Raw genomic sequence first — 22,988 nt, forward strand, 5'->3', positions numbered from 1 at the left:
CATTAAAGGAGACTCAGCCATTTTTTCTTTCTTTCTTTTCTTTTGTAATTTTCTTCCTTTTTTTTTTCTTTTTTTTTTTTCTTTTTTTTTTTTTGAAATGATCGACTGAAACGTCGATAGTCGTGGAAATTCGATAATTGAAATTTTATATATATATATATATATATAATTGAAAGTATATATATATACATATATATAAGTAGGGTGTACCCCATAATAATTCAACAATTCGTAGAACAAAAGGTAGGAGAAATTTTGTTGCACTATATTTTGTTTTCGAAAAAGAAAAAGTAAATTAATTTTTTGAAAGAATAGATAAAATTATAAATATATTTTTTATTTCGGAATTATTTGTTTACTATAAAATTATCAGATACCTGGAACACCCTATATATATATATATATATATACACACGCATATATATCCCCCTTTTTCTCTCATTCTCTTTCTCTTTCTCTTTCTCTTTTTCTCTCCATTGATTTGATTCGATTCGATTCTTGCGCGGTCGGTGATTAAAGTGCCTCGAAAATGTAAAAAGCACGACGGATATTATCGAGTCGCTCTCCCGTGAAACTCGTTTACGCGCGTATGCGACACGATTTAATTACTTTCCAAGAGAACGAGCCTAGCTTTTAATATAAATGGGATTTTTCTCTGTCGCTAGACAGTCGATTTCATGCCCCCTCGATTTCGCTCTTTTTGCCGAGTGAAATGAGTCGCATGAAATTTTCTGTCCGTTAATCGTCGTCTCTCTTATGACTTTTCAATCTTTTTAAATTAATCGTTTTAACGGTAGAACAAAGTACATGGAAATTCAAATCTTCAAACGTTAATCGTGCCAATGCTAAATAATATTTATTTTAAATTCAATTTTTTACTCGAAGATATGCTATTGAAGAAATTTATCAAGCTACCTAACCTAGTAAAATGGCCGCCGAAAATATTTCCATCCAAGAGGATGGCTTTGGTTTTGTACCAAGGCCAGATATTAAAGAATATGGAAGATCTTACGAGATAGTTAGAAGGTATTCCTTTCTTCTTTTGAATTTTTTGTATTATTAATAATGAAAAAAAAAGAAAAGAAAAAAAATAGTAATAATAATAAAAAGTATCCAACGTTTTGTTCAAACAAATTTTTCACCACCCAACAGATATACCATGACGAATAAACAGAAGGCAACGGTTCGATTGATATCCTGGGGAGCGGGAATACAATCTATCAAAGTACCTAACAAGAAAGGCGTATTAGGTGACGTTGTATTAGGATTTGATAATATGAACGGTAAGATCGTTTCTTCGCGTCTGATTAGATTTAGAAATCGATACAATATATTTTTACTTTCAATGACAACGTAATCAGGATATTTGGAGAACAGGTATACAGGAAGTATCATCGGTCGTTTAGTGAATCGCGTTGCCGATGGTAAAATGTGTATTCAGAAGACAATCTATTCGTTGTCGATCAATGACAAGTGTAAAAGGGATCATATCCATGGTGGATTAGTTGGGTTTGATAACGTTAATTGGAATTCATATATATTGAACAAACAAGTGGTAGATCATAAATACAACCAATTGGTTATTTCTTTTTTTTTTATCATTCCGTTCGTTCGAATCTTTCTAATGGTAAAAAAAAAAAAAAAATAAAAAAAAAAAAAAATAAAAAACAGGTCATGTCTCATCTAAGTCCTGCGGGTAGAGAAGGTTATCCCGGTTATATGTTGACACAAGTTAAATATACTTGGACGGACGATAATCAATTGCATATAAATATTCGTGCCACTGCTACTGAGCCAACACCAGCTAATATCACCAATTATTCTTTGTTAAATTTGGCCGGCCATGTAAGATTATAAATGAATGCCATCTAAGATAATATAGTATATATTTATAATTGTTAATATTTCGATTTAATTAGGCTGCCGGTCCTAAAGAATTAAAAAAGCACGTTGTAACGATAAATGCCGATAGTTGGACGTTCATGGATATAAAAAACTATTTGCCGACAGGTGCTATTCGTTCTGTCGAGAATACCGTCTACGATTTACGTTTACCGACACAATTAACCAAAGAAACACTTTATCGCGTACCAGGAGGAGGTTACAATCATAATCTATGTATTTGCAGTCCAAGCTCTTGGTGTTATCGATTCCATGCTAGGTAAATTTTTATCCGATATTATTATCACGATCGATACGATTAATCATTATAAATTTTGTTTTCTTCTTTCCTATCGAAGGATCATACATCCTGAATCAGGAAGGACTTTAGAAATTTATTCGAATCATCCTGGGTTACAATTTTATACCGGAAACGATTTGCCCGATCCTAATCTCGTTTATCCATCAGATTGGGAGGATTATATTTCAAAATTTTGTGATGACAGGGTATGACAAGATCCTTGAAGTTATTGATTTAAACGATTAGAAATTTTAACGAATGATAATCAATCATATCTTATGTTCGTTTTAGAATCAAACAAATTCGACGATTTATGGTAAAGAAGGTGTCCCGTATCGCCGACACGGAGCTTTCGTTCTATCCCCACAAAATTATCCTAACGCTATTAATATAGATAATTTTCCTTCTTGTATTCTTTATCCTGGTAAGGTTTACGTCCATGATATGTCCTATAAATTTGGTTTGCTAACCAAAGATTAATTTATAGTTGTTTTTCTTTTTTCTTTGTTTCTTTTTCTTCTTCTTCCTTTCTTTCTTTTTTTTTTTTTTTTTCTTTTTTACTGCCATCGAAGTTCATCATCGAAGAGGAAACATTGATCGGCTATACAAAATTGACTTGGTTTTTTTTTTTTTTTTTTTTCTTTTTTTCTTCTATTCACATAGTCAATGCGTGTAATTATAGCGCTCTGCACTCTTACGAAATTGTCTTAAATTCTATTATAAAATTATTCGGTAATACGTAGGCACGAAAATTAGACATGATACATTTTTTTCTTTTTTTATGATTGCTATTCCATAAGTATATATCTTTTTTTTGTATATATATATATATATATGTATATATATATGTATGTATATATATGTGTGTGTGTGTATATATATATATATGTGTGTGTGTGTGTATGTGTATATGTGTGTATGTGTGTGTATAATTCTTTTTAAATCATTATAAAGGCACATAATGAATGAAATAAGAGACTGATTCATTCGAAGCTTGATTCATACGAAAATCAAGTCTCTCTTTTTTTTTTATCTTTTACGTATCATTCTAAATTATATCCTACATTCGTGTTACATTAATGCTACAATTTCATAAATTATATTTATATATAAGCTAAAATCTGTTTTTTGTGTACAATTATTGTTTTACTTACAATTAGGATAAGACTTCAATGTTTGTACAACTCTAATCGATTGTTACTACTATCATTAAGAATTTTTCATTATAACGGGCAGTAAGTATTATTGTCAATAAGAACTCATAGAAAGATGTCGATTGGCAGTGACGATCTGTGTCAACTTTGGTAATAACTATCGTAGAAAAACGTTGAAGTCACGAAATTACCAATTTTTTTTCTTTCGATCTTTTCACTTTTCTTTTTCTTTCTTTTTTTCTTTTTGTTTCTTTTTTTCTTTTTTTGTCTCTTTTTTTTTTTTTTTTTTTTTTTTTGTTTTTTTTTGGTTTTTTTTTTTTTGAACACATTGGAGAGTATGATCAGTTAAATTATTGGCAGTGTTAATTAATAGCATCAATTGTATCGTTTAAAATTGTGATCAAATTTGTGATACGATGTGTGCCCTTTACCCTCTTATCCCCTCTTCGCCGTTCTCCCTCGTGCCCACCGAGTAAAAAGAGATAAAATTATTAAATTATATCGTTGATTCTTAAAACCTAATCCTAAAATCATCATAATGTTAATCGATCAACGTCCTCAACACGAGTTATTTAAATATACTGTTTCATTGTGAAGAGAACGTTAATGGTTGCATCGTTTGTTTCTGGATTCATCGGTCAGTAAATAATTTGATCTATTTCATTCGGTTACTATAAGATGAATTCTAAATGTCAATGGTTTCTCCCAAATTTCATTTTCCGCTGTTATACCGTTTCTTGGACGACCGTGTATAACTACACGGAATTCTCCAGGTTTCTTCAAACGACTACGAAAATGAAGTGCCCAAATTCCATGATCCTTTGCAATTTCAAAATATTCATGTTTATTACCACGAACGATCGTATATTCCATTTCTTCATCCTGTAATATAATCAATCAAATGATAAATAATGTAATGACTTTTATACAAGATAAATCTTATTTATTACCTTTATAGCAGGTTGCAACTTAATGATTCTCATTCTATGCTTCGTCTGGCGCAAACTTATCTTCATAACGTATTCCTCGCCATGATGATGTCTTCTTGCTTTTCGAGTTATCCGTATCTTGATTAATTCGTCTCGTTTTTGTTGTAACTCTTCGTCAACCGATCTGATTCGGGCGCCTCTTCTACGTCTTCCTTTACCGTTTATCTATAATATTTTATCACCGTTATAAATATCTTTCTTTTGTGTTTTTTTTCTTTTTTTTTTTTTTTTTTAATCATAATGACAAAAAAAAAGGAAAATAAAAATAAAATAAATAAATAAAAAATAAAAAAGAAAAAGAAAAATGTCTCTGTAGAGTTAAGACCTTGCAAGAGAAACATCCTTCCGTAGAAATAGTTTTGTCGTCAGCCGGTGGAATATGATAAGGATCCGGATTGATCACATAAGTTGGTACATTACCAATTTCTTCTCCATAATTGGATTGAGATAACGGATTAATCGTAGACAAACAATGACCCTAAATCAAACAGAAAATAATATGACTACAATATTGAAACAAGTATAATTGCAATGGTTAAATAATATCACTGATAACGAACTTGTCCTATTCTTTGATAACCGGTAGGACAACCGCAAATAAAACCGTTAGCTCCATTAGGTGTGCATCCAAAAGCACAAGGAGATCCCAAACAACCTGCGCTGACCTGGATAAATAAAGATGTGTCAAAAAAAAAAAAAAAAAAAAAAAAAAAAAAAAGAAAAAAAACAAAGAAATTTTTTTTTATAAAAATCACAAAGAACGATTTTCATACTTGAACGCAAATCTGTAAATTATTATCAAATTGATAACCGTCAGGGCAACCACACTTGTAACTTCCAATAGTGTTAATACAAGTATTTTCACCGCACGGTGAATTGCTACATTCGTTTTCGTCTATGCACTGACTGTAATAAAGATGTTGAACAAATCCTTCCGGACAACCGCAACGATAACTTCCCATAAAGTTCTATAAAATATTTATAAAAATCTTAGAACGATTATCGACGATTCATTTATATCGTGATATTTTTCACATACTTGACAGCCATGCTCGCAATTACTATCGTCGGCACATTCGTTATTATCGGTACAAAATCTTCCAGACTGATCAAGCTTAAATCCTCTGGGACAGATACATCGGAAACTGCCAAGCGTATTGACGCACGTACCCGGTTTCGGACAAGTCCCGGGTTGTTCACACTCATCAATATCTAGAAAATAAATTTTTCGTTTCGTTTCGTTTCTTTTTTTTCTTTTTTTTTTTTTTTTTTCTTTTTTTTTTTATATACCAAACATCAATGAAATCAAAAAATCAAATAGAAAAATCGTCCAATCACAAACCGTGACAAGCATCTCCATCTTGAGTATATCCTTCGCGACAACCGCAGGTGTAGCTTCCTTGAGTGTTTACACAATTTTGTTGACAAAGATGATTTCCTGTAGCACATTCGTCCATGTCCCGACAACTGATCCCATCGGGATTTAATATGAAACCAACAGGACAGGAACATATAAAGCTTCCTTCAGTGTTTTGACAATTATATTTGCAAGGTTTGGGAGTTAATTCGCACTCGTTCACGTCTACGATCATATTTAATATCAATCCTGATCGTCGTTTAAATATAAAATCAATCAATATTTAAAAATGTTTTATATACCTATGCAATGTGCCCCCGATTTATCAGACTTATATCCCTTGTTGCAAATACATCTGTAGGAACCCAACGTGTTAATGCATATTCCGTTTCTACATAAATCCGGTATCGTCTTACATTCATCGATATCTGTATAAAAAAAAAAAAAAAAAAGAAAAGATAATATTATTAAATAAAAGAGACGAATATATTTTTTCGTTTCTTTTTTCTTTTTTTATCAAATAGAAATAAAATTAATTATGAATATTTACCTTGGCCATTTATAGAGAAACCCTTGTCCAAACATAATTCGTTGTAATCTTCTGAGTCTCTCGAAGGACATATTTCACAATGTGGACCCCATGCAGCACCCATCGTGCAACAACAATCCGCTTTAGTCACTGTACGTAATTCTGAGGTCCTTCCTGTACATCTACCACCGATCGTTTGTAGGAAACAATAACCGACTCTACGATCTGATCATGAAACGTAATAATAGTTTTCTTAAATTAACAATCGCATTACGTGATTAATATATCGTTCAAACATATCGTTATAAAAGAAGTACTCTTTATATGTATTGATCATTGATAATAATTACATTTTTATCATAATTTTGTTATTAAAATGCAAATGATACAGGAACATGATTTCAAAATTAATGATTTAAATAGATAGTACGTAATTGTAATCTCACCGATACATGATTTTCCATCGGCACTTTGTTCAAAACCATCGTAACAATAACATTGATAACTTCCTTCTAAATTGACGCAACGTCCATGTCTACATAATCCAGAATTAATAGCGCACTCGTTAATGTCCTTACATTCATCGACCATACCAATTTGTTGATATCCAGGTGGACAAATGCACATGAACGTACCGATAAGATTTTTACATTGGTATTTGCAATTGTTCGCTGGTGTGGCACACTCGTCGACATCTGATCAAACAAAACTTAGTATCGAGATGTCAAGATATTTTTTAATTAGTAATTTATTGATTATTATAGCGTACCAATACAATGTCTTCCATCAGGAGCCAAAGTATATCCGTACGGACAGATACATCTGAACGATCCAGGTGCATTATGACATCTAAAGGCACATTGATTACCTAATTCAAGGCACTCGTTAACATCCTCACAGATCTGATTGACACCTGGTGTGAAACCTTCGTTACAGGAACATTCGAAGCCACCATCTATATTGGTACAGGTACCATTGCCACAAATATTCTGAACTGTTAAACATTCATTATTGTCAATGCAACGTCTTCCAGTTTCGTCCAAAACATAACCAGATGGACACTCGCATCGGAAGGATCCATCGGTATTTATACATTCGCCACCGGAACATGCATCCGGCATAAAAAGACATTCGTTCAGATCAATACCAGTGTCATCCCTACCTACTCCTTCTGGGCACAATCTTCTAAAATCCTCTGTATGAATAAATTTATAAGATATCGTTATCATTTATAATCTTTATCACTTTGATATATATATATATATATATATATATATATATATATATATGAAGATAAATTTTTGTTTTCTTTTTGTAATTACCACTATTCTCTGGTGGACATTGCTCGCAATATTTCCCCCAAGCTTTACCCATGGTACAACAACAATGTTTCTTCGTCATTCCACCTTTCCGAGGGAAAGAGCATTGGCCACGTCTATAACTATCATAACATTGTTCCTCCCTAACGTCAATGCATCTCATCGAATTAGGTTTGTCACTCAATTGAAAGCCAACTGGACATTCACAGATAACACCGCCGTCCGTGTTAATACATTGACCGTTTTCACAGATACCTATTGTCTCTAGACACTCGTCTATGTCTACAAATGGGATAACAATTAATAATTAATATTATTTAATGATAATAATTAATACACGTACCAACGCATCTTCTTCTTTCGCTGTTCAATTCGTAACCGGGTGGACAAGTACACATGTAAGATCCCATTAAATTCTGACATTTTCCTGGATATGGACACAATCCGGGTATCTAAAGTTCAAAGAATATTTTTACAATCGTTTATATTATTCTCGTTAAAATTTTCTAATATTACCTCGTGACATTCGTCGACGTCTCGACAATGTTGTCTATCTTGAGCCAATATATAACCATCGGCACATTCGCAAATGAAAGTACCAACAGTGTTACGACATCTACCATTGCGACAAAGGAAAGGCATTATCCTACATTCATCGATATCTAAACAAATATTTTTTGTTTTTTTGTTAGCTTCTTTTTTTTATTTTTTTTTTTTTTTTTTTAACAATCTATAATGCATTCGTTTGATATAAATGAAATATATTATAATGAAAAGTCAAGGTACTTCGTACCAGCGCAATCGTTGTTTGGGCTCAACTTGAAGCCATCGTAACATTGACATTTATAAGAACCAAGAATATTTATGCAGGTCCCATTATTACAAATATTTGGATTTCGTTGACATTCGTCGATGTCAACGCAATTTTCTCGATCGTGAGTCAAAGCAAAACCAGAATGGCAAATGCATTGGAAGCTACCCTGTAGATTGTTGCAAGCTGCGTTATTGCAAATACCAGAACGCTCGAAACATTCATCGATGTCGATGCAATCTCGTCGACTGATACCTAATTTATATCCCGCAGGACAAACACACTCGAAATATCCTTGTTGGTTGATGCACTGAGCATTACCGCTACAAGGATTTGGTATCTATACGAAATAATATTTAATTAAAAATAATATCATTAAATAAATATATTTCTTTAAACATAATCATGTAAATCTTACTTGCAAGCATTCATTTTCATCGATACACTGATGCGAATCCTGATCATAAACATATCCTTGTTCGCATTGACACTCGAAACTGCCAGGCGTGTTCAAACAACGACCATGAGTACACATAGTTGGCATAAGAGCACACTCGTCGATTTCCTCAGTGTGATTAGTTATTGGATTCATAATTTGGCCTGGTACCAATCCACATAAAATTTCATGCTCACCTAAATAATAATAAATTCGTTTATATGTTATAATTAAAATTAACTAATTAAAGATTTGTAGGAATAATCGATCGGCCGATTACGTGTCCTCTCGGCTGGACATCTTTCGCATGGACTACCCCAGGCTGCTCCCATTGAACAGCAACATAACATTTTCGTCTGTGGTTGAGCCATAGGATTGAAACATTCTCCAGATTCATAGCTAACATAACAGGATTCTTTCCTTGTGTCGACGCATTCCTCTGTCATGAGTTAATCTTGTTAAAATATATATTAAGAAATTACGAATGCGAATAAATTATTACAAATACGCACTTCCTCCTGGCATGGTTATATAGCCTTCGGGACACTCGCAGTGATACTTGCCCTGGTCGTTGATGCAACGACCCACGCTACATATGTACGGATGTAACGCGCACTCGTTTATATCTGAAAGTCATTTTAAAGAGGATCAATCCTTTTAAAGAAAGGAACAATTCCATATGAGGATATTACGATCGTCCATCGACATTACCGACGCAGCTTGTTTTCATGTCGTCCAGAACGAAACCCTCGTTGCAAGAACACATAAAACTGCCAAAGGTATTAGTGCAATGACCATTCTGACATATATTCTCATGTTCCTCGCACTCGTTAATGTCTTCCAATATGACAGTGACACGGTTTGGCCTATAGCCCATACCACCAGGACAGAGTTCTTCGAATTCTTTCGTCCCTGGCTTGGGACATTCTTCGCAACGATTACCCCAAGCGGTACCAATGCTACAACAACACGTTGCCTTTGTTACTGACGTTGACATCTCGAAAACACATTGTGGTCTGCCAGTACCATGCTCGAAACCGGCATAACAGAAACCGTCGCGCCTGTCTGAAACATCATTATATTCAGTCGTTATAAATATAGAATATAAATTGATCCCTGTGAATTATTATTTAAGAGATTCAAATATCAATTATGCAAGCTTACCGACGCAAGCGTTTCCAGCATCGACCAATTCGTAATGAGGCGGACATTGACATATATATTTTCCTTGAGTATTTATACATGTTCCATATTGACAAGACTGTGGGCTCTCGCATTCATCGATATCCGTGCAATTACCACCAGAACCATCCAGCTTGTATCCCTCGTTACATTCGCAACGAAACATACCAAAAATATTTTCACATCGACCGAAGACACAAAGATTACTGAACATGTCGCATTCGTTTATGTCAACGCAAGCTTGCTCGTTGTTCTCGTCTGGATGCATAAAGCCCATTTCACATTCGCAACGAAACGAACCAGGATAATTCAAACAATGACCATTCTCGCAAAGAGTATTATCGTTTGCGCACTCATCGATGTCCTTACATGTATAACCGTCGCCCCTGAAACCAGCATCGCAGACGCACTGCGTCGCATTTTCTAATTAAATCGTTTATTTTCACAAATATATTTATCATGTTTAATCGTATATAAATAATTATATATTGTTAAACAGATCACATTTTATTTATAGATAACTTTAAAAATCAATTTTACCTTGAAGGAACCCTCGGTATTAATGCATTGAGCATTAGAATCACATCCACCGTTATTGGTAAGACATTCATTAATATCCCTACACTCGATACCATTTCCAGTGAAACCTTCGTGACAAGTACATTCGTAAGAACCCTGAGTATTTTGACATTCGGCAAATTCACTGCAGGTATAAGCATTTAATAAACATTCGTCATCGTCAGTACACGCTGATCCTGCATCCGGCTTAACAGAGTAACCTTCCTCGCAACGACACTCGAAAGATCCAATCGTATTATGACACTCTCCAAAACCGCAGATTTGTGGTTGCGTTACGCATTCGTCGATATCTGAATAAAAATTTTTCAACATAAATAGATAATATTCTTTTAATGTTGCAAAAGATTATTTTAAATAATACTTACCGACACAAGACGCGCCATCCCTTCCAGGTAATAATCCTTCCGTGCAAGTACAAATGTATCCACCCGGTATATTCGAGCACTTCCCTCCGTTACAGATTCGTGGATTTTCTTTACACTCGTCCACATCGGAACAAGAACGACTGTCCAAGTTTAGCGCGTAGCCCGTACTGTGTTCAACATTTGTTTGGAAACATATAAGTCAACCTGGTACGAATTATTTTCTTTAAACCTATCGACCAATTTATAATGCAACATGTTTAATTACCCGCACGAACAGGAGAAACTGCCAGGTGTATTTATACAAATATCTTCGCAACCACCATTGTTCACGAGACATTCATTTATATCCTCGCAATGAGATTTGTGTCCAGTTTGTTGATAACCATCGTCGCATATACATTGATAAGTTCCCATCATGTTCTCACAGATCCCATTAGAACATATACCACTTGTTCTAGAACACTCATCGATATCCTTGCAAGAATCTTTATCAGGACTCAACTCGTGTCCTGGTGGACACTGACATTTGAATCCACCTTCGGTATTCACACAGGTACCACCTCTGCATAAGCCTTGACTCTCCTCGCATTCGTTTATGTCTAAAATCAAAAATAATTATAGAATCTATACGACTTTTTTTTTTTTTTTTATTAAAGATCAAACAAAAATTATTTAATTCTCTTACCCATACAAATTTTCATAATGTCACTACTACGATAACCAGAGTTACAGTCGCATTGGAAATTACCAGGTGTATTTCGACATGTACCATTGCCGCATACACCGTGCATAATCTCACACTCATCGATATCTAAGAATATTATCTCACGATTATTTTATTAATACTTTTCTCATTTATAATAGATAATGTTTAATATACTCACCGTTACATTTGATGCCATGTTCGTCCAAAGCAAATCCTTGATTGCACCTGCAACTGTAACTACCGACGGTATTCTTACATCTACCATTGACACACATGCCAGGAAATTCAACGCATTCGTTAATATCTTGACGTTCGGTAAATCCATTTCCTCTAGGACATAATTCCGAATGAGCGTGTGTTCCTATTTTTGGACAGGCTTCACATTTTTCACTACCCCAAGCACGACCAACGGAACAACAACAAAGATTCTTGGAGAAGTGTCCTTCGATTGCCGTTGAACATTGACCATGACGATATTCCAAGTAACAAGTTTCTTCTCTGGTGTCGACGCAAGTAGTATCTAAATCGAATATCGACAAATGAAGAAACAGTTTTATCATTATAAAAATTGAGATGAGAAGAACAATACTAACGAGTCGGATCCAAAGTCAAACCAGGTGGACACTCGCAACGATATGATCCGTCAGTGTTAACACACGTACCACCTCCTCTACATATACCAGCATTAAGTTCGCACTCGTTAACATCGACACAAGATTTACCATCAACTTTGGCGTATCCTTTGGAACATTCGCAAAGAGAATGGTCGCAAACTTCACAAGGACTTCCCCAAGCAACTCCAACGGAGCAACAACATTCTGATCTTAGAGCAACTCTAGGTAAATTGTTCTCGCATCTACCATCTACCATTTTCGTCCAGCAGGATCCCTTTCTATTGTCTAACGTAATACGACATATCATAGGTCATATTAAATGGAAAGATATGAAATGATCGAGTTATATCACTAACCCATGCAAATATGTCCAGTATTGTCAAGTATATAGCCTGGAGAACATTCGCATTCGTATGATTCAGGAACGTTCACACATATTCCATTGAAACAAACGTCTGGGCCTAATTCCTCGCACTCGTCGATGTCCTCGCACATTTGATTCTCCGTTTTCAATCTTGTGCCAGTCGGACAGATGCACTATAAAAATTCAATAAACATAAGTCTAATAATCGATTTCATTATTATCTTTTATCAGATAAATTTTTATTTACCTGATAGCCACCAGGTGTGTTCCGACATTGGCCACCACTACACAAGGATTCCTCCAGTTCGCATTCATTTATATCGCTACAAATTTTTCCCGTCGCATCGACTTCATAACCATTGTCGCAAATACAACGATAAGTACCCATCAAATTTTCACAACCGCCATTTATACAAATGTTTGGATTTTGAGCACACTCGTTTATGTCTATTGTATATTGAAGATCGTAAATATAATTTGTATAAGTATCAATTATTTATTTGTATTTGAATTATTGATTTGTAATGTTTGTTCATTATAATTACCATCGCCGTTGTATGTCATCCCAGCACCATGAGGACATAGAGCATCAAACTCTGATGTACCGGGTAAAGGGCAAGGTTGACAGGTGCTACCCCAACCCATAGGTTGTCCCAGTATTATAGTACAACAACAGCAACTCGACTTAGTCACTGCCGTTGAGGTTGGATTAGAACATAGACCATCTCTGTATTGCGAGTAACAAAGGTCTCTTCTTGTATCTAAAATATAGAATGTAATTTTCATTTTATTGCTTTAGTTGTTAATTACTTCTCTCTCTGTCTCTCTCTCTCTCTCTCTCTCTCTCTCTCTTTCTCTCTCTCTCTCTCTCTCTCTCTATAAAATAATTTAGTATAAATTAATATATATGTATATATTTTTTTTTCTGATTAATATAAATTAATTACCTAAACAGGATCTACCATCGGGTCCCAAATTAAATCCTGGATGACACTCGCATCGAAAACTTCCAAGAGTATTGATGCAGCGACCACTTTGGCAGGGTGCACTTAAACATTCGTCGATGTCTGTTTAATCATAAAACAATGACCATTAATAATCAACATATTCGATATTATCATTAAATATCAATAAATATAGACTTTCAATACCTATACAATGACTTTGATCAGGTCCAATACGAAAGCCAGAATCACAGACGCATTTGAAGGAACCCTCCATGTTAACGCACTTTCCATTTTCGCACATTCCACTGGTGGAACACTCGTCCATATCAACGCAAAATGTGTTGTCTCTTGAAGGTGTAAATCCTGACTGACAAATACAGTGATAAGATCCTGGTGTATTCTCGCAACGACCATTCAAACATATTCGTGGATTCTCGGTACACTCGTTGATATCTGTTAAAAAACGTTTTTAATATTTATTCAAAAAAAAAAAAAAAAATTCCCAGAAAAAGAAAAAGGAAAGAAAAAAATAAAATATCTTCTGTACCTATACACGTATTTTTGGTTGGCGATAACGTGTAGCCATCGTTGCACTTGCATCTGAAGGAACCATTCATATTGATGCAATGGCCATTATTGCACATTCCAGTATCTTGGCATTCATCGTGATCTACATAACGAATCGATATAAATCAAATGATGTTGCTTTTAAATCTTTCATTGATTCCTTTCATTTCTTCAGAAAAGAAATAAAAATAAAAAAAAAAAAAAAAGATAACTACTAACCCGTACAATATTTGCCCTCCCCTGAGACAGTGAATCCCGGTGGACATTGACAAATAAAACTTCCTTCATAATTTCGACAAGTACCACCTTGACAGTATCCTAATTGACACTCATCAATGTCCTCACAACGACCATTCTTCTTCGTAAATCCAGGATAACATTCGCATTCGTAACCTTCCTTCGTATCGACGCATTTGCCTTTACCGCATATTTCAGGTCTCAAGGCACACTCATTTATTATCGTGAATTGTTGCGGTTGTTGAGCGCAAAGCCTTTTGTAATCTTCTACAATTGAGTAATAACGGGGACATGTAATTACGGTCATAGTAATATATATTTTATTTTCTCTCTTGGGTTTTTTATTTTCTTTTCTTTTTTTATTTTTTCTTTTTTTTTATTGTTTTGTTTTATTTTTTTGTTTTTTGTATTTGTTTTCTTTTTTTTTCTTCATTTTTATTTCTCGATAATACGGATACATTACGGATATTACGGATTATTTACAATATTGTTATCAGATAATTTATAATAAAAAAAAAATTCACATTCGATACATACCACTTCCAGTATTAGGACAAATGAAACATTCGTCTCCCCATCCTTTACCCATATTCTTGCCACAGCAACAATCCTTTTTGCTCAGTCTCATAGTTAATCTATTTTTGCATTGACCATTTCTATTAACTGCGGTATAACAAAGCCCTTGTCTTCCATCTACGGTAAGCATTAAAGAATAAAATTTCAATAATTGTTAAACATTATTGATATCATAGAAAAAGATTCAAAGTTAATTACCAATACAAAATCTACGATCTTGACTCTGTATAAATCCAGGATTACAAAGGCAATAATAGCCACCATTAGTGTTCACACATCGGCCATCAGCACATATTCCTTCCTCTTGACACTCGTCTCGATCCTTGCACTCGTTCGTTTCGGGATCTCTAGCTTGTCCTTCGGGACAATCGCAAGTGAACGATCCTTGAGTATTAACACACTTTCCACCTTCGCATAATCCCGGAATTGCCTCGCATTCATTGATATCTATATAAGTAATTAGCATTATATATCTCGAACTTTGATAGTAATTGATGTATGACGTAAGTCTAAAAGATCGTACGAGTGCAGATATATGATTATATATGATATATGATTATTTTAGACTCATTTATATTGCTTCGTTCTGCTTTATTGGCTAATCGTATTTTATTTGACCCAACTCGGATCTCTTTTTCTCTTTCTCTCTCTTTCTCTCTCTCTCTCTCTCTCTCTCTATCTCTCTCTCTCTCTTTTAATCACATTTTTCTTTAATCGAGGTTAGACATAAATAACAAAGTATCATATTGTTTTGAAAAATATTACTTCTAACGATACATTCGAAAGATGATATATTTTGTCGTACCTACGCATTGACCTTGACTGGTCTTTAAATAACCCAACTCGCAATCGAGTCTCATGGGACATCTTTCGCAAGGATGACCCCAGCCTTTACCAACGGTGGCGCAACACAACTGTCTCGTACAAACGACACCCTGTAGATTCGCCAAGCATTGACCATTCTTTACTTTCGTATAACAAGGACCAGTTCTGTAATCTGTTTCGCAACGTCTTCCGGTGTATCCATAGATGCATGCGCAACGATCCGGACCAATACATCTACCTTGATTCAAACAAGGTTCTCGACATATGGCTGAAAAGAAAAAGAAAAAAAATAAATTGATTAACACAATCGATAATCGTTTTCGAATGAACGAAACGATTAATATAATATCACAAAGAAAATAAAATGTCGATACTAACGCTCGTTACAAAACTCTCCCTGATATCCATTTCGACATTGACATCTCCCATCGACGCAATTACCATTGATACATTGCACTCTACATCTACCTGATTCTCCACGATCAACGTTACTGTTACTTTCATGAGTCGTTACTGTCAATATAATATAATAATTTTTAATTCATACTGATACTTTTTTTGAAAGATTTAATTTTTTCAATTTGAAATTTCTTACATTTCGTTGTTATCGTACCACAAGTAGATGCCACGGTACCACCCTCACAGAGACAAATGTTTGGTCTTATGCATCTTCCCGTACCACATCTCCTTGTACATACAGCTAAAAATGTTGGTGATCATTGTTATCAAGATAATACATGATCTTTGATTTCAACTTTTGATGTGATCTTCTCAATTAGCGTTTCATATTCGTTATATCGTATAAGGCCAATCGAATTATAATCGTAGAGGAGACAATGCGATCAATAGGAAACCCTCATGTAACAGGCCATTAAACCAGTTTCGTTCGAAGAAACGATCGGTTATGTAGCATAGATACTCATTTATCCGTTACGTAATTACGCAATTATCATCTTGTAGAAGCAAACTCGATCCAGTAGTAATGATAGATGACCGGTTATGCGATCTTAATAATAGTTCCATGTACATACGTTCTTTAAATCTAGCAAAGAGCTTATACAAACACACGAACGAACAAAAGTATAATAAAGATCACGAAATTAGAAATTTAATTTTAATTAGATATACTATAGTTTGACGTAACGTAAAACGTATCTCTATTCTCTTTGTTATTACTCGATTATAGTACAGACATATCTTTTATATACTTAGACATTATTAAATAATCGAAAAAAACTTTTACGATCGTACTTACGAATAACGCAGAGTCCCGTTTCCGGTTTCTTCGTCCATCCTGGACAACAATAATTCTTGAACCTTGATCTGCACACGTTAGGCCTATAAATGATGTAAAATTAAAATCTAAATCATTTCATTCGTACGATTCGTAAAAGAAATCAATTGATTCGTCTCAATGTGAACAAATTTCAATAATGATTTAATTTAAATCGAATTCCATAGTATCCTACGAAGAAACACTTGGGAGATTCATCTAAGAAAAGGCGGAAATAAGATACTTCTTTTTTCTTTTTCTTTCTATCTCTCTTTTATCTTTTCTCTTTTCTTTTTTTTTTTTTTTGTTTTTCGTAAGAAATGAAAAGAGAAAGGAAAAAAGAGAAGAAGGAGAAGTAGTAGAGGAAGAAAAAGAAAAAGAAGAAGAAGGGTGAAAGAATGAGAAGAGAGCGGAGTACCACCTCGGAACAAGGCGGGCATTCACATCATGCGGCTCATAATTAACGTCAGCTGCTATAGACCGCCTCTAAGTAGTTCCACTTATGCGCCTTGGCGCCGCCGATTTTCCCGCTGTTCCATTTCGTTTCAACGAGCCGCGAAAAGTTTTCCACGTTTTTCTTTTTTTTTTTTCGAATTTTTTTTTCTTCTTCCTTTTTTCTTCATGATTTTCAATAGAACAAACGATCACGGAAGAAGATCGAGCGAACTTAGATTTTCTTTCTTTCTTTCTTTCTTTCTTTCTTTTTTCATATATTTTTCTATAGGATCGTTTTAATCGTATAACTATATTTATAGAATCGATTAGAAATCATTACGAAATCATTGAGTATTTCTCTAAGATCTTCCTTTTCTTGTCTCTTTTTGATTTTTATTTCGATCAGATTTTCACCTTGAATGAAATCATAAAGGAGAATCTATGTATGTATGTATGTATGTATGTATGTATGTATGTATGTATGTATGTAACTCTCTCCGTCGAAACTTTTGATCCAATCTGTATGCAGATTCAACGATGTACGGCGAATCGGTTCATTATTAAATTTATATCTTGGTTCGAATGCATTGATCGACACGTAGCGGAACGTAAACCGCTAGTCAGAACATAATTTTAACACCCGACCGTAATAATACCCTTGGTTAACGGGGCCCAAGGCTAAAATCAATGTTCATATTATACGAAATAAAACGGAGCTGTGTTGATGTCTTATTTCTCTTAAAAATTTCTTAACTTTTCGATGTTATCATCGGAACTTCCAATACGAGAATTTCACCCGATAATACTCGTTTACCTTCTTAATTAACGATCATTGGTTTAATCTAAGAAACATTTATTTATAACGCGTGGGTGAGGCCGGTTCAAAGGTTCAATTGAAAAGTGCGTGTAATAGCGTTTAAGCGTTCACTGCGTTGAGCCGAGTTAGTCCATTACGGAGCAATTAGAATTAAAGCGATCAAAAGGCGAGTGCATTGCGATTAAAGTTGAGAAATGGCGTTACCAAAGAAGCTATGTCTAAGATGTATAAGAATATAGCCTCTCTGAGAAAAATAAAATATAACATCCTGTACAATTTAAAAATAAAAATATATGTGTATATATATATATATATAATTTGAATTATAATATAATAATAATTAAATAAATTACAACTCATTGAATGGAGAAAATTTTTGAGGATCGATCAATCGAATTAATCCTACGAACTTTTTAGACCTATCCATTCATTACTCCATGAGTAATCATCGTAGGACGTTCCAAAATAGGATAGGGTCTATTTTACGCTTAATAGGACTGCCACTTACATAATTATTCATGGTTAGTCTGCCACTTAGATTGGTTTAAACTACGTTTTACGTAATATCATGCGAGAGGAAGTGAAAGAGCAAAGTGTTAAAGGTGGGAGGGCAGGGAGGGAAGGGGGGTGAAACGTTTCACGGCATTTACATTTCACACCGATACGATTCTTAGCCTAAGATAACAAGTAACTTTTAACTTTTCTTTTTTCTTTTCTCTTTTTTTCTTTTAAATATATACATATATATATATATATATATATATATCGAAAAGATCATTTCGTTTCGATCGAAATACTCATATTTCTAGGAATTTGCGGTTAGATACTAGCAGCGATAACATTTTATTCAAGTCAGATTAAAGTCTACTTTTATTCTAACGACGTTTCTAATCCCGTGGAACGAAGTAAATTTGTTCTCGTTTCTTTTTTTTTTTTCTTTTTCTTATTATCATTCCGTTCGTTTCACATTATTTTCGCTCGAGTTGAAGACATGTGTGACTAATTATTTATCATTCGTCTACTAGAAATAATGTCAAAGAAGAGAGAGAGAGAGAGAGAGAGAGAGAGAGAGAGAGAGAAAGAGAATTGTTATATTAATGTACATAAAGATAAAAGAATTAGGTCATCTATATTTTTGATCTTTCACATATATCGCTAATTCGTAAAGAAGATACACTTTTTATAATTAATATTAAATAATTATTGGAATATCGATTTAATAACGAATTAAATAATAATTTTATGTTGAAATATAATGAGTTCGAATCGATGTGCATTAAATTTAATGCTCTTTATGATGTCTAACGATTAGTTCAATTATCTCTTAGTTTAGACGAGCTCATTAGTAATACTTTATTCGTTTAGGCGTATCGCGTTACTACTATCAATTAGAATGTTTTACATAGCGAAAGATCGCGATCAACGGGATAATTAACACGTGTCGCCTTCGATTCACATGGCATGACACACGAGAAGATAAATAAGTACGAAGTGAAAAATGTGTTGGGAAAGATCGGATCATTATAAATGCATACCAAAGTCAGCAGTTAATAATAGATAAACTCGTGCCTTTACGCAGTAACGTCAAACATATTTATTTCTAGTTTTTTCTTGAAATAAAATGAAATAAATGACTTCCTTGATATCGATTAACTTGCTACGAGATCGACAAATGAAAATTATTCCTATGTAATAAACGCTTTCATTATCTAATACAGTATTATTGTTGAATATGTTAATTTAATCGTAAGAGATTTTAATCTCATTAATAAATAAAATATAAAGAAAATGTTTTACAATATTCGTCTTCCTTCGAATATGATAGATGTTAAAGAAAATCAAGGAAAGAAGAAGAAGAAGAAGAAAAAAGAAAAGAAGAAAACAAGAAAAGAAGAAAAAAAAAGGAAAAGAACAAATAAAAACAAGATATTCAACATTGATTTATATTTTCATTAGCGATCATCCACGAAAGAGCTATATATTTTGTGACGAAGTGAAATCAGTGGGATCGACAACTTTCTGTCTTTATATTAGCGCTAGGGTATCGTGAATCGTCGTCGTTGTCGTTGTCGTTGTCGTTGTCGTTGTCGTTGTCGTTGTCGTTGTCGTTGTCGTTGTCGTTGTCGTTGTCGTTGTCGTTGTCGTTGTCGTTGTCGTTGTCGACGAGGAAGAGGAGGATGTCGTCGAGAAGAGAGATCTACGTACATACATAGATCGCGGCGCTACCGCGTGCAATGAGCTGCCAAGAATCTTTTACCGTAACAAACTAGTTCTTCTGGTCCCAGTTATACGATATCTTCAGTTAATGCTGAATACTTTTCACTGAGAGTGGCTAACGCCTCGGAGAGTTGGTGGCTTTTGTGCGGCGAAAATAAAGAGAGAAAGAAAAACACCGCAGGGTTTCATTTTTACGAGATACGAGTCAATAATAACGTATCTCAATCGATTTTACGCTTATACAGGTATTAGAATAAATTAATATATAAGATATATATATATATATATATATATATATATATATATATAATAGGATATTATTAAAAGATATATTATAGAAAAAAAGAATATAATTTTTTGATAAAAAATTTGTCATCTCTATCATTGATTTTGTCATCTGTATCTTAACGTTCTATCGTTTTAATCATTATTTTTATAAATTTCTTTTTGATCCACATTTATCAAATAAAATATCGATGTGTCGTTATTAATTGTCACTTTATATTTATATTATATACGTACGATATATGCGAGATTTGTTTGTGCTGTATACGTTGAATGATATCAAAGATTTACAAAGACTTAATTTTACGATATCAGCTATATCAGAATTTTGTCCTCTTTTCTCTACAATTTATTAAAGTCCCTCTAAGATCGTTCTAGATTCAACGATTTTGCTAAATTCCTTTAGACGTCTTTTTCCATTTATACGGACAATTGTTTCCGTTTTTACGCTAAGACCCGCTGCCGTCGCACCCCCGTCCCCCCCCCTCCGTTCCCTTTCCAATCCTTCTCACTAAATCCATATTACGTTTGTCTCGAATTACCGATCGCGTTTAAGATCTCGTTGTTCTCTTTGGTAAAGTGGGAAACGCGTGGGAAGACAATGGAGACGCGGAGTGCACCGCTTTATCGGCCCCTCCCGCTTCACTTTTGGTGCAAAAAAAAAGTGAATTGTCGAGCAAGTAGAATTCAACGAAGCGCTGTAACGTAACACCGCGATAACCCAATTAGAAGTTATCAGAGTTTGGAACGCGCAATTCGCTAAGTCAAGAAAAACACGGTAAAGAAAGAACGAATAGCAAATTTGTTTCCGAATTCTTCGAACGATTTTAAGATAAATATAAAGAGCAATCCAGAGTTTGTTTTTTTGCAAGAAAAAAAAAAAATATATATATATATATATATATATATATATATAAAAAGAAAAATTGAAGAAACGTTTAATCATCGATTTAAGACCGAAATTTAGCTTAATTAAATACAAATTATAATATTAAAAGATATCATTAAAATGACTCGGTCAATTATCTCATTTAATATAATTATCATTTCGAAAGGTTTACATTGTAAAGACGTTTAAAAGAAAAAGAAAAAGAAAAAGAAAAAAAAAAAAGAGAGAGAAAAAGAAAAAATCAATGATATATTATAATAGATGCAAACGACACGTGGTAGACATCCTATGTAAGACAAATTAAGAGTCACGACTACGTGTTACGTCATTCAACTTTTTCATCAAAGCGATTTTCATTACCCTCCGGGGTAAATCCATCTACATTAGCCAAAAATACAAAGGCTACGAGACAGTCTCGACAAAGATCTGCTTTAGTAATTAAGTGCCTCGCGTAATAGTCATTAAGAATTCTCTTAAAATATGATGAATCACAAACTTATCTTAAAACATTAAACGAGGCCTAGGCCCTCGACGTTCTTATTATAGATAAAAAAAAAAAAAAAAACACTTCATCTTAAGTCTATATATATATATATATATATATATATACATATATAATCATTACTTCTTTTTCATATTTAATTTTAAAAATGAATCTTAAATCGTCATCGATGAAAGAGGATTCTATCGTATAAGATAAGATCGATAATATAGGCTCGTATTTCGAGCTTTTTGACTATAACAAATATGACAAGTCATAATTCATTAATTCGAACGATTCGAGGATGGGATTCGAATAATTTCAAGTAACCAAAGGTGAAGGATGGATTCGAAGAAGAATTAAAAGGATGAATAGAAAGAAAATATTATACTCACCCAGTCGGTGGTACGCTTTGCAATGTATTATCCAACTCCTGCGTAGGACTAGGCGTGTTATAACGTTGTCCCGTCGCATTACATTCTTCGATGACTCGACTCGTAAGAAGGACCGAAGCTACGATCAACAACCACGAGGGTCCATTCCTTTGACGTTTCCTTTCACGTCGGAGTAACATTGTTCGCAAATTCTTCTTCTCCTATCAACGATTCCTCTCCTTCCTTCTTTCTTACCTTCCTTCCTTCCTATCTTCCTTTCTATCTTCTTTCCTATCTTCCTATCTTTCTTCCTTTCTTTTTTCCCTCTTCTCTCTTTTTGTTCTTTCTTCTTCTTCTTCTTCTTCTTCTTCTTCTTCTTCTTCTTCTTCTTCTTCTTCTTCTTCTTTATGTATTTTATTTTTCTCCTTCTTCCTTCACTTTCTTTTTACACTCTTTCAATTCTCCCAAGGAAAAGTTT

At 33.9% G+C, this 22,988-nt stretch overlaps 2 protein-coding genes across 3 annotated transcripts in view; one reads left to right on the plus strand and one right to left on the minus strand.

Moving 5' to 3' along the window:
• Positions 1-22,845, minus strand: part of LOC124952026 (fibrillin-2-like) — a 24,169-nt gene extending 1,324 nt beyond the window's left edge. The window contains exons 1-40 of one of the 2 annotated variants that reach the window (XM_047501310.1): positions 22,532-22,845; positions 16,995-17,077; positions 16,335-16,439; positions 16,118-16,252; positions 15,720-16,007; positions 15,113-15,361; positions 14,876-15,031; positions 14,321-14,605; positions 14,082-14,204; positions 13,739-13,987; positions 13,535-13,654; positions 13,133-13,348; positions 12,835-13,034; positions 12,580-12,760; positions 12,203-12,508; positions 11,788-12,129; positions 11,589-11,714; positions 11,169-11,502; positions 10,904-11,070; positions 10,500-10,828; positions 9,942-10,368; positions 9,489-9,842; positions 9,290-9,403; positions 9,058-9,216; positions 8,760-8,974; positions 8,324-8,681; positions 8,047-8,192; positions 7,874-7,982; positions 7,534-7,812; positions 6,981-7,406; positions 6,658-6,906; positions 6,233-6,436; positions 5,985-6,110; positions 5,668-5,907; positions 5,365-5,537; positions 5,099-5,293; positions 4,886-4,990; positions 4,651-4,803; positions 4,287-4,490; positions 1-4,218 (exon numbers count right to left, since the gene is read on the minus strand). The exon at positions 1-4,218 is cut by the window's left edge and continues 1,324 nt beyond it. In XM_047501310.1, the coding sequence (XP_047357266.1) occupies positions 3,997-4,218; positions 4,287-4,490; positions 4,651-4,803; positions 4,886-4,990; positions 5,099-5,293; positions 5,365-5,537; positions 5,668-5,907; positions 5,985-6,110; positions 6,233-6,436; positions 6,658-6,906; positions 6,981-7,406; positions 7,534-7,812; positions 7,874-7,982; positions 8,047-8,192; positions 8,324-8,681; positions 8,760-8,974; positions 9,058-9,216; positions 9,290-9,403; positions 9,489-9,842; positions 9,942-10,368; positions 10,500-10,828; positions 10,904-11,070; positions 11,169-11,502; positions 11,589-11,714; positions 11,788-12,129; positions 12,203-12,508; positions 12,580-12,760; positions 12,835-13,034; positions 13,133-13,348; positions 13,535-13,654; positions 13,739-13,987; positions 14,082-14,204; positions 14,321-14,605; positions 14,876-15,031; positions 15,113-15,361; positions 15,720-16,007; positions 16,118-16,252; positions 16,335-16,439; positions 16,995-17,077; positions 22,532-22,710 (8,631 nt within the window). In that variant the 5' untranslated portion in view covers positions 22,711-22,845 and the 3' untranslated portion in view covers positions 1-3,996. The remainder of the gene's footprint in view (positions 4,219-4,286; positions 4,491-4,650; positions 4,804-4,885; positions 4,991-5,098; positions 5,294-5,364; positions 5,538-5,667; positions 5,908-5,984; positions 6,111-6,232; positions 6,437-6,657; positions 6,907-6,980; positions 7,407-7,533; positions 7,813-7,873; positions 7,983-8,046; positions 8,193-8,323; positions 8,682-8,759; positions 8,975-9,057; positions 9,217-9,289; positions 9,404-9,488; positions 9,843-9,941; positions 10,369-10,499; positions 10,829-10,903; positions 11,071-11,168; positions 11,503-11,588; positions 11,715-11,787; positions 12,130-12,202; positions 12,509-12,579; positions 12,761-12,834; positions 13,035-13,132; positions 13,349-13,534; positions 13,655-13,738; positions 13,988-14,081; positions 14,205-14,320; positions 14,606-14,875; positions 15,032-15,112; positions 15,362-15,719; positions 16,008-16,117; positions 16,253-16,334; positions 16,440-16,994; positions 17,078-22,531) is intronic. The other variant, XM_047501311.1, reaches the window with a different exon arrangement.
• On the plus strand, positions 1,391-2,662 carry LOC124952239 (galactose mutarotase-like). Its single transcript, XM_047501787.1, has 4 exons — positions 1,391-1,845; positions 1,920-2,161; positions 2,241-2,388; positions 2,474-2,662. The coding sequence occupies exons 1-4, from the start codon at positions 1,675-1,677 to the stop codon at positions 2,660-2,662; spliced, it is 750 nt and encodes a 249-aa protein (XP_047357743.1). The 5' UTR covers positions 1,391-1,674.
• Positions 22,846-22,988: the final 143 nt, after the last annotated feature.

This window comes from Vespa velutina, chromosome 10 (genome assembly GCF_912470025.1).
Source record: "Vespa velutina chromosome 10, iVesVel2.1, whole genome shotgun sequence".
Classification (NCBI taxonomy): Eukaryota; Metazoa; Arthropoda; class Insecta; order Hymenoptera; family Vespidae; genus Vespa; species Vespa velutina.

Bases quoted from the DNA above. Each gene is read 5' to 3' on its own strand.
- LOC124952239 (XM_047501787.1), top strand. From the start codon at position 1,675: ATGTCTCATCTAAGTCCTGCGGGTAGAGAAGGTTATCCCGGTTATATG. The intron at 1,846-1,919 runs GTAAGATTATAA...CGATTTAATTAG, and splicing joins TGTTAAATTTGGCCGGCCAT to GCTGCCGGTCCTAAAGAATT. The intron at 2,162-2,240 runs GTAAATTTTTAT...TTCCTATCGAAG, and splicing joins TGTTATCGATTCCATGCTAG to GATCATACATCCTGAATCAG.